This window comes from Pan troglodytes, chromosome 8 (assembly GCF_028858775.2).
Source record: "Pan troglodytes isolate AG18354 chromosome 8, NHGRI_mPanTro3-v2.0_pri, whole genome shotgun sequence".
NCBI classification, from domain to species: Eukaryota; Metazoa; Chordata; class Mammalia; order Primates; family Hominidae; genus Pan; species Pan troglodytes.
In genome coordinates, this window is record NC_072406.2 from 140,274,224 (window position 1) to 140,285,291 (window position 11,068).

The 11,068-nt window shown below is 42.2% G+C and overlaps 1 protein-coding gene across 3 annotated transcripts in view; it reads right to left on the reverse strand.

Moving 5' to 3' along the window:
• The window catches only part of MKI67 (marker of proliferation Ki-67), a 28,598-nt gene extending 18,819 nt beyond the window's left edge, over window positions 1-9,779 (reverse strand). For 2 of the 3 annotated variants that reach the window (XM_009459515.5, XM_508147.9), the window contains exons 1-5: window positions 9,423-9,779; window positions 8,901-9,081; window positions 6,442-6,520; window positions 6,232-6,347; window positions 2,567-2,633 (exon numbers count right to left, since the gene is read on the reverse strand). In XM_009459515.5, coding sequence (XP_009457790.5) covers window positions 2,567-2,633; window positions 6,232-6,347; window positions 6,442-6,520; window positions 8,901-8,992 — 354 coding nt within the window. In that variant the 5' untranslated portion in view covers window positions 8,993-9,081; window positions 9,423-9,779. The remainder of the gene's footprint in view (window positions 1-2,566; window positions 2,634-6,231; window positions 6,348-6,441; window positions 6,521-8,900; window positions 9,082-9,422) is intronic. The other variant, XM_063782273.1, reaches the window with a different exon arrangement.
• Window positions 9,780-11,068: the final 1,289 nt, after the last annotated feature.

An 11,068-nucleotide genomic window follows, 5' to 3' on the forward strand; every position in this document is an offset into this window, starting at 1 on the left:
GGATCACTTGAGGTCAGGAGTTTGAGAACAGCCTGGCCAACATGATGTAACCTCACCTCTACTGAAAATACAAACATTAGCTGGATGTGGTGGCAGGTGCCTGCAGTCCCAGCTACTCAGGTGGCCGAGGCAGGAGAATTGCTGGAACCCGGGAGGCAGAGGTTGCAGTGAGCAGAGATTGCACCACTGCACTCTAGCCTGGGCAATAAAGCGAGACTCTGTCTCAAAAAATAAAAATAAAAACAATAAAAAATTGTTTTCTTTACCAAACCACTCGTATATGACTTTTAAAGACTGTTTGAGAAATGAGCTCAAGTCAGTTGGGAGCTAGTGGTCAGGATAAAAGTACTTCTTAGCTGACTCGTTAAAAAATAGTGAGTGATTAATAGGAAACAAATTCGAGGCTTAAAATTACTAAAATCAAACCTCGGTGCGTTTTTATAACTTCCTTTAAAGATATTTCCCAACATCCTATTGCGGAAGAACCAAAGTCAATATTAAACATCACCTATACTGAAGATCTGTAACCCCCCACGAGCTCAGAACTACTGACTGCGTCATCAGTTTTCTCACAAATGGGCCATAGGACCTGTGGATGAACCGAGGCTCCACTTGGCATGTGCGCCCTCTTGGCTGGTGGATACTTAGGGTGGATCTGAGAGCCTAGATTCACCCTAAGTAAATTCATGGTACAGGCACACATGGTATATTCACAGGTTCTGCAACCTCACAGCCTGGGAGCAGGCACAGCGCCCCCACCTGGCTCCCCAGAGACAGCGCCCTAACTTTCCTTCATATGGAATTATTTCCGGAAGGGTGGAAGAACTAAAGAATAACATATATATATAACTTTTATAAAAGTCTGATGCCCCAAAGGAAGAAAAGCTTATCATCTGGATTATTAAGAAAATATCTAAAAAATATTAACAAAGGCAAAGAATCTAACTTCCTTAATCAATTTTAGGTTCCTTGATACATAACACCTTGCTTCTAAAACTATCTATGTGAGGGATGGTTTTTTATCTCCAATCTGAAGTGGAACAAGAATCTTATGACTAAACAATATAAATGAACCACTAATAAAATTATGAATATGTAAAGTATATAATCTCACTTTTGTTGTACGATTACATTCAATAGCCACAAAATTGCTGTCGAATTGCTGTCATATTTACTACATACTCCATTTCAGTACTTACTATATCACAGACCAGTAACAGAACAAACAGTTCCTAGACTGCTGAGTGGCACATATCTAACCCACAGTTCAACCGGCTTTTTGGTTTATTTACTCCCATAGACTAGCAAGTTGCCTGGTGGCTACAGTGTAGGATGCCTCAGAAACTGGCTTCCAGCACGGGAACTGATGACCATCAGATTCAACATTAAGGCTGTTCCTCTAGGGAAGAAGCAGTACTTAAATGGCAGAAATGGACTGGGCATGGTGGCTCAAGCCTGTAATCCCAGCACTTTGGGAGGCCCAGGTGGGCGGATCACGAGGTTAGGAGTTCGAGACCAGCCTGGTCAATATGGTGAAACCCTGTCTCTACTAAAAATACAAAAATTAGCCAGGCATGGTGGTGTGCACCTGTAGTCCCAGCTACTCGGGAGGCTGAGGCAGGAGAATTGCTTGAACCCAGGAGGCGGAGTTTGCAGTGAGCCAAGATCGCACCACTGCACTCCAGCCTGGGTGACGGAGTGAGACTCCGTCTCAGAAGAAAAAAAAAAAAGGCAGAAATGTTGAAATTCAAGAGTACCTACTGCTAATTTCAGGTGCACCTAAGATAACTCTCCTAAGCCAAGATATTCCAAGGAGCTCATCTGAAACTAGCTTTAGGAGCACTCTAAAATGTAGGAAAAATATGAATTCTCAGGGCTCATCCTAAGCCTAAATCCCACTAAATTTCCAAGCACATGCCAACAATTGTGTTTTAATAAGCTGTACAACTAAAATACCTCTTCCACACTGATATACTCAAACTATCTAAATTTCGAAGCACGTGTTGACAATTATGTTTTCATAAGCTGTACAATTGGAATACCCGTTCCACACTGATACACTCAAACTATAGGATTCTCTCACAAGACAAAGCACAGGATCCCTCTTCCTGTATCATGGGTCGTCTATCTATCAAAATAGAGAAGCATCTTTGGCACTCATGATTTTCATAATGTGATTATTTCAGACACATAAAGATGGATGAGAACAATGACTGGGCGACAAAATGAGCCACCAGATAATGCAATTCCCAAATGTTAGCTCTATGTGTTGGGGCTATCCTAATCATGGGCTTGCAAAAAGCTCGTAACATACTCTAATAGACTTTTTGGCTAAAAGTGTAAGACCAACTTAGTGCTCTGATTTTGAACAATAAAGAGGAAATATCATTTTAGATTATTTTAATACGTCTAAGTTCAACTTGTTTTTATACTTTAGTTACATTTTCCTACTATAACAGTAACCGCCCTCTTTGTAACTGATTTCAAGTAAGAAATCATTAAAGCATACATAAATGATTTCATATCATCAAAACGAATCAGCCCAAACTTGGATATTTTCTATCACCTGTTCACGTATTTTTCTTGGAAATTCAGTGGACTTCCTTCCATTCTGAAGACTTTCATTTTCATACCTGCAGTTTATAGAACGACAAAGATCCTGATTAAAAATTTATACCCTGGGGCGGAAGTCTCCATATCCACTTAATGTCCAAGGATCAACGAACAAACTTTGGGTTTAGTTCAAGACATCACCTTATACAAAGAAATAAATTTAGAGTTAGAAAAGTGCTTTTACACTAAAAACTAGGATTAGTCGCATCAAGTTTGTTTTGAAACACCACTGTCAGAGGCTGGGGACCCAGATTAACTTCTGATCACTGACGAACAGCCCAGGTATGATTTGACAATATTCCCGAGCACCTTCTATGACGTAAGCTAATGCACATGAGAGCAAAGTCAAGTTTCTTCTAGTTTAAGTCCATGGAAATCATCTGATGGCTTGGAAGGCCAGCCAGGAAGCCTGTAGGTAACTGAATCTGAATCTTTCTCACGTTGTGAAGTCACATACTTCAGGGTAAATAAAAAGCTACACTTACACTACAGGGTAACTACAAAGCTATATTTTAGAACACTATGATCACTTCAGTTTCCCACATACTCAGTCTGTATCTGAACAAGACAGGTACATCTTAAGAAGATCACCTTTAGCAAGATACATAATTGTCCTGGCAAACCTCAGTGATCAAGTCATAGAAGCAATCCTTTATTTTGCATAATGAAAACTTTTGGCCTCAGTGAAATGACCTGATTTGAATTTATAGGCAACCTAAGTAAGATCTGAAGCAGTCACACATCTGAAATTATTTCTCATGGTAGAGAGTTTGGACTCAAGTCTCTCTTTCTAAGATTCACTTTCAAATCTTTGTTGGATGTCTTTAATCATCTGAATTTATCTCAATTTAGATAATATCTTGTTTTGAAAAATAGTTCAGCCCTCCAATAAACATCAAAAGCTTCCTACCTATAGGCCGGGCGCAGTGGCTCATGCCTGTAATCTCAGCATTTTGGGAGGCTGAAGCAGGTGGATCACTTGAGACCAAGAGTTCAAGACCAGCCTGGCCATCATGGTGAAACGCCGTCTCTACTAAAAATTGCAAAAATTAGCCGGGCGTTGTGGCGCGTGCCTGTAATCCCAGCTACTTGGTAGGCTGAGGCATGAGAATACTTGAACCTGGGAGGCGGAGGTTGCAGTGAGCCAAGATCACACCACTGCACTCCAGCCTGGGTGACAGAGCAAGACTCTGTCTCAAAAACAAACAAACAAACAAACAAAAAGAAAAAGAAAAAAAGAAAAACTTCCTACATAGAAGTCTGTATTCAATAAAAATACTCTTTAAAAATGAAGGCAAACTTCCAAGAAGCACAGTAAAAGACATGACCAGGGAATTTAAGTGGTGCATTAAAAAACAGCTAATACAAATGAAGACAATAAGAGAGATTCATTTAGCAGAATGGATTTTTAAATGACCCAACTAATACGTTGTCTACAAGAGACACAATTTTGATTCAAAGACACAATCTTTTAAAATAAAAGCATGGGAAAAGAAATACCATGCAAACAGCAAGCAGAGGGGAACTGGAGTACTGTACTAACATGAGACAAAATCATCTCAGACAAAAGTTATTCATAGAGAAAAAGGACATTTTATATAAGGATCAATCCAGCAAGAAGATATTCCAGTTAAACACAAGAGGTCACCTGACAACAGGTTCCAAGAGACAACTTAAACCATAACAATTATGAAAAGTTAAAATTAAGGGGGTGGAAAAAGTTATACTACACAAGCACTCATCAAAAGGAAATTAGTTTAACTATACTCATCATCCAAAGGAAACATTAAGCAGAAAAGAAAGCACTACTAAAAACAGAGGACATCTCTAAATGACAGAGTTCCATGCACCAAGACATCATTCTAAGTTTGTACACCATAGTACAGCCTCAAAATATACAAAGCAAAAACTGATAGAGATAAAAACAAATCAATCAATCAATCCCCAGTAGGTGATTTGAACATATCTCTTAGAATAATAGTAGGGGAAAATTTACTAAGATTATAGATTTGAATCTAACGGGAGTGTGTGTATCTGTGTATGTATATATATATTACATATTATATATGTATATATTATATATTATATAATATAAATATATTGTATATATATTGTATATGTATTATATGTACCATATAGTATATACTGTATACAGTATATACTACCAGTATACAGTATATACTATATGGTATATATAATATATATTATTAGATTATATATCACTGTATAACATATAGTATATACTATATAATATTATATAATTGTATATGATAATATATTATAATTATATATAATATATATTATATATTATAATTATATATTATATATGTAATATATATAATATATAATTATATATTACATATATATGAGACACTAGAATACAGTTTTCAATTACACAAGGCAGATTAGTAAGATAATTAACCATATCTGCTCATAAAGCAAACCTTGACACATTTCAAAGACTAGACATTAGTCAAATGTCCATCAAGAATGAATGAATTCTGTATAGCTATGTATATTATTGTATATATTAAACATTTTTTTTTCAGTGAAATACTTATGCCATGAGAAGGAACAAACTACAGAGATGTCCAGCATGCTATGAATCTCACACACAGAAAAGCACAAGCCAGGCACAAATGTATACATTCTTATATCACTGTTAAGGACTTTTATAAGAACAGACAAAACTATCGTGTTCAGAGATCCATGCTTAGGTAGTGAAACTCGAGACGTTTATGATATCCTAAAAGCCAAAACGGTGGTTTACTTGCTGAGGGAATGAAGTAGTGATTAGACAACAGCATTTTAAAAAAGCTTCTGGAAATGTTCTATATGAACTGAGGGTGTATTAGTCTGCTAGGGCCACCATAATAAAGTCCCACAGCCTGAATGCCTTGAAAAACAGACATGCCCTTCTCAGTGCTGGAGGCTGGAAGTCCAAGAGCAAGGTGTCAGCTGGATTGGATTTCTCTGTGCCTCTCTCCTTGACTTGCAGATGGCTGCCTTCTTGCTGCCTCTTCTCATGGGCTTTCCTCTGTGCACGTGTTCCCTAATCTCCTCTTATAATGACACCAATCATCAGATTAGGGCCCATACTAATAGCTCAAAAAGGCTTCATTGCCTTTTTAAATGCCCTCTTTCCAAATACAGTTACATCCTAAGGTACGAGGGGTTAGGAATTCAAAATATGAATTTCGGGAGAGCACAAATCAGTCCATAATAGGTGGTGATCGAAAGGGTGTTCACATGATAAATTGACCTGTCCATCTTGTTTTGTACCTTTTTCTCTGTGTATATTTTGCTTTAAAATAAAAAAGAATAGAAAAATCTCATGCAGTTTCAAAACACTTGGAAGAAAATAACAAACTCCTTTAGGACAAGGTCAACCTCCCTCTGCATAATTATTTGCACCCAAATCCTTGAATTCCATCACATTTTGTCCCAATTAGTCATCTTCCTAGATCCATATCCTTTTAAATTAAGATTAGTGTTGAGAATGAAAACCTGAAATACTTTGACATCCATGAACATTAAAGAATGACAGTTGACTATGACACTAGTTTATGGTTAATCAGAAGATGACATTTACTGTTAGACCAATCAGCTTTTACCTACCTGAAGGAACGATCAATAATAGTTATTACATCTCCATGTTTTAGCCGTACAGGCTCATCAATAACAGACCCATTTACTTGTGTTGGATTTGTGGAACTGAAATTATGTAATATTGCCTGCAAGTGAAAAGAAGGGGAAATATGTAACTAATGAACAGATTAAAAGTGAACTAAAAAGCTTTAAAAGTAGATCTTCAAAAAAACCACTCACCTCCTGCTCATTGATTTCAATTTTGCAATGTTGTTTTGACACAACAGGAAGCTGGATACGGATGTCACATTCAATACCCCTTCATGCAAAAGAAGAAGGTTTTTTTGGATGCTGCAACTTTTTAAAAGATTACCTCAATTTCCCAAAATAAAACACAATTTGACTAGAATGTTTGATCTGTAAATATGACATAAAGGAGTAACAAACAAAATGGGCAATGTAAACGATCTTGCATTTTGCAAAGAACTTTTGGAAGTATTAAACATGTAACTATTAGATCTTTAAAACAGAGAGTATATAAAAACAAGGGAAAACACTAGAATACAAATCGAATTACCTTTTATATGAAAAGCTATACTTAAAAGACACAAATAAAGGAATACTTACATCAATTTTGGAAAATGACTATTTTTAATACTCTGTGCTTTTTCAAAAACGTTTGTTTGTAATGTTAAATATGTTTAGAGGTTTAATCATCCCCAAATGTGCTTATTTGATGCTAGCACTTCTGTGCATCAGTTTCTTCATATACAATAAAGAGATTACATTAGAACCTACATCATGTGATGTTCAATTAAATGGTTGTACATGTCACTAATTTGCCTAGCACATAGTAAATACTCATTATGGGTAAGCTTTTCATTGTTGTTTTAAAACTACACTGAATTTACTGACAGATTCAAGTCTCTAAACAATAAAAATACTAATTTGCAAGCAACACACACAAAAAATCTAAATTCAACTTGTTTTTCCACAGAAAGCTAACACCATGGCAAAGTAGCAGAAGAGACAATTCCTAAACCTATACAAACTAATAATCAGAAGAGTTTGTTAGTAGGTTCCTGGAGTCTTCAGTGTTCCTGTTCTAGCCCGTGACCTTAAAAATTTGAATAAACTATGCAATGGCCTGTCTGTTCTCCATCGGAACCTTTGGAGTCTAAGAATCTCTCTTCCTACCCAGGTCATGTGACCACTTAGGAATTATTTCTAAATTATAAAATCTTGCATGAAAATATATTCAAGGAGTACTGTATAAAAAAGCAAAAGGACTGCCACTTGAGATGAAATGTTTATATTTTTCCTTTTCAAGAGAAAGGTATCTATGGAAAGTGAAAAGCTTCCTTAACCCCAATAAAATAATTTGATTTTAAGGTAACAGGACATCTGAGCAAAGGAGAGACTATCCCTTACAACTGAGAATTTGTTTGGCAGGAGGACGACTATAGATGGGTGTTTCTCAGCTTTGGCACTGTTGACATCTTGGGCCAGATGCTTCTGTATTGTGGGGGCTGCCCTGAGCCTGGTAGGATGCCCACCCTGACCTCTCCTCCGCGATGACAGCGCATGCCCCCCTCCTATATTGTGACGTGGAAATTCAAATGACTCCTGGAAGGTTAGATGACCCTCCTGTGAGAACCACTGCTCTCAAGAGATTGCAAATTCATGGCTCCAGCCCATGTTTCTACTGACCCTTGCCAGAATGCTAGGTATTGATCACACCCCCTATGCCAGACACTATCCCTGGCCCTGTGCACGTGATTAGTAACAAGACAGTCTTTGCCTTTGGGGAGCTCAGCCTAGTGGGAGACAAACCCACAACTCAACCCTGAAGCTGTGGGGTTGGAAATACAAGTTTTTATGCAAGGCTTCCTCGGAGGTGACATTTCACCTGATGCCTGAATGATGGAAATCACACAAGCTTGGGGAAGGGGAGAACTTTCCCATTGTAAACTTCCAAGTGTGTAAGAAGTACCAAGGTGAACAAAGGCTTGGAATGCCTTAGGCGGGAGGAACAAGGTAGGGGATGGGGTTGGGAGGACAGGGTGAGGCCGGGATGGGGTTGGGAGGACAGGGTGAGGCCTGAATCCCGTGTGGTCTGGGATTCAGGGCCCAGACCACACGGGAAATGACCCCCCTTCTCAGGCCTCTAGTGGGACACATGTCAGAGGCTGATGGGGCACTGTCAGCAACTATACCTGTTATACAGGGACAGGGTTATTACCACCACCAAACAGGACAGCAACATAAGAGGAAACGTTCTCAAATTCCAGGCAGGAAGACTTTCTGTCCCATTTTCCTATTGCCACAAGGAGCCAAGAGGCAAGTGTATGGCTTCCTTCCTTCATTCTCTGTGTCCCCAGTGGCCAGGGATGCCCACTGTGGAGGCACCCGGGGGCGCACAGTGTCTTCAGACGCCTGCCTGCAGCCAGTGACATATGAAGACCATCTACATCTTTCTTTACCGCAACATTAGCAAATCGATTTTTTTAATTGGCTTGATTTTTTAAACCACTTAAACATACAAACTAGCATCAAATTTATATTTGCAAAACAAAAAAACACAACTATGTCAACTTAGTAACGAATGGATCCTAGAGCGCGTTTCTGGACTGTATTCTGTGACTAAGATATTTTCCTCTTTCTCAGCTAAAACGTCCGCGCGCGCCCGCGGGGCTCACCTTCCAAACAAGCAGGTGCTGAGGCTCAGGGGAAAGTGGGGACCGTCGACCCCGCTCCTTTTGATAGTAACCAGGCGTCTCGTGGGCCACATTTTCTAAACAGTAAGTTGAGTATAATCCGTAGGGGAAGGCCAAGTATAATCCGTAGGGGAAGGCCAGAAGCAAATTTACAACTCTTCCACTGCAAAAGAGGTGCGAGTTACTCTGATAGCGAAGGAGCTAAGAAGGGCCCCGTGCCCAATTCGCCTATCCCCGGCCACAGAAGCGCACACCGCAGCTAGACAGCGGGGACCCCAGGACGATCCGACCGCAGCCCCCGGCGCCCCAAAGTCCGGCAGCTGGGGTGTTGTCGCCAGCGCCTGCGCCTCCTGGGAGCTTCCACCGAGACGCCCTCGCCAGAGCCCAGGAGGAGTCGGGCCCAGGCCGCGCGTCTGTCCCCTGCCCGTCCCCGCAGAGCTCGGGGGTCCTCGCGGCTCAGCCCTCGACCCCGGACAGCTCCCAGGAGTCCCGGCCGCAGCTCACCTGGGACGATCCGGCCCGCAAGGCCACTTGTCGAACCACCGCTCGTCAAGTCGCACCCAAAGTCCGCCGCAGGAGGAGCCGGCGCCGCGCTCACCTCCGCCCGGTAAGCTGCGCCCGCCACGCTGCGTCCGCCGCGCTCCGCACACACCGGGCCGCAGCCCACGGGGCCGCGCTCGCTGCGCCCCGGCCTGCAGTCCCCGCTGCTCCCGCCGCCGCCCCTGACGGGGACCCGGTGGCCCTACAGGCTACCTCCCCGGGCGCCCGGCTCTAGCGGCTCCCACCGAGTCGAGTCCTCCCGCCCGCCCGCCGCGTCAGCCCTCCACTTCCTTCTTCCAGCCCGGCGCGCCCGCCCAATTCAAACGAAAACGAAGATTCAAATTCTGGCGCTAAGCGCTGCGATTGAACGGGAAAGCGCGGCATGGGACCAATAGGAAGGGCGCGCAGGGCGTGGGCGGGGAGGGGGCGCGGAAACCGGGCTCGCGGGGCGGGGCTGGCGTGTCGGCGGGCGAGCCATTCATGCATCCGGAGGAAAATACCTGGGTGCATCTCCGGCGAGGGCGGCTGGCGGAGGGCAGAGGTGGAACACGCTCCCATCGAGATAACCCGTCCTGCTATCCTTTTCTTAAAGGACCAAACACCTGGGACACTATAACATTACTCATTGCCAGAAGATTTAAAACTGCTAAAAATTAAAAACAGGCGGGACGCGGTGGCTCACGCCGGTAATCCCCGCACTTTGGGAAGCTGAAGCAGGAAGATCCCTTGAGCCCGGGAGTTCAGAACCAGCCTGGGCCACCTGGAGAGAACCCATCTCTACAAAAAATTCGCCAGGCGTGGTGGCGCCCCTGTAGTTCTAGCTACTGGGACAGCTGAGGTGGGAGGATCGCTTGAGCCGGGGCGGTCGAGGCTGCAGTGAGCTGAGATCGCGCCACTGCACTCCAGCCTGGGCGACAGAGCAAAGCCCTGTCTCAAAAAAAAAAAATCGAAACCTTCCTCTTCAGTGCATACATCTTACCAAACACAAACACAACCAATTATATAAAGTAGTTTGGTGTGTCTTTTCCTGCTATACGTGTATTCTGTTTTTCAAAAGCACAGAAAAAAAGGTCATAACTTACACAACACGATTCTATACTTTGTGTTCTCTGCTTTTAAATATCCTGAGGCTATCTCCACTGAACACATTCTCGCTTTTACTCTCTGATGGCTGCAGAGCACTGGGCTTCGGGAAACCATAATTTACTTAATCATTACTATTGCCACATACTTAGGTTTACAATGTTTTGTTATTAGAAAACATTCTTCAATTGAAATGGCTTGTGCATGCCAAGATGGGTGAATCCTAAAATAATTCTACACAGGATTCTATCGGGTTCTGCTTCAGTTGGGCTGGTGGCCATGTGGGTTCAGTAGGCCACCTGGGGTGAAGTGAATGGAGCCTAAACACGCTTTTGGTGACAACTGCCTCTCTGCCCCATCTCACCGCCTCCAGCTCCCCAGCAACCCTTGGAGCTTGGCTCCCTTGATCAGGAAGGCCTCGATGCAGGGGACCCCTGAGGACTCCCTATTCCTTTCAGAGAGTCCATAAGGTCAAAACCATTTATCTAATGACTCTCTGTGTTACTTGCCCTTCTCATTCTCATGCT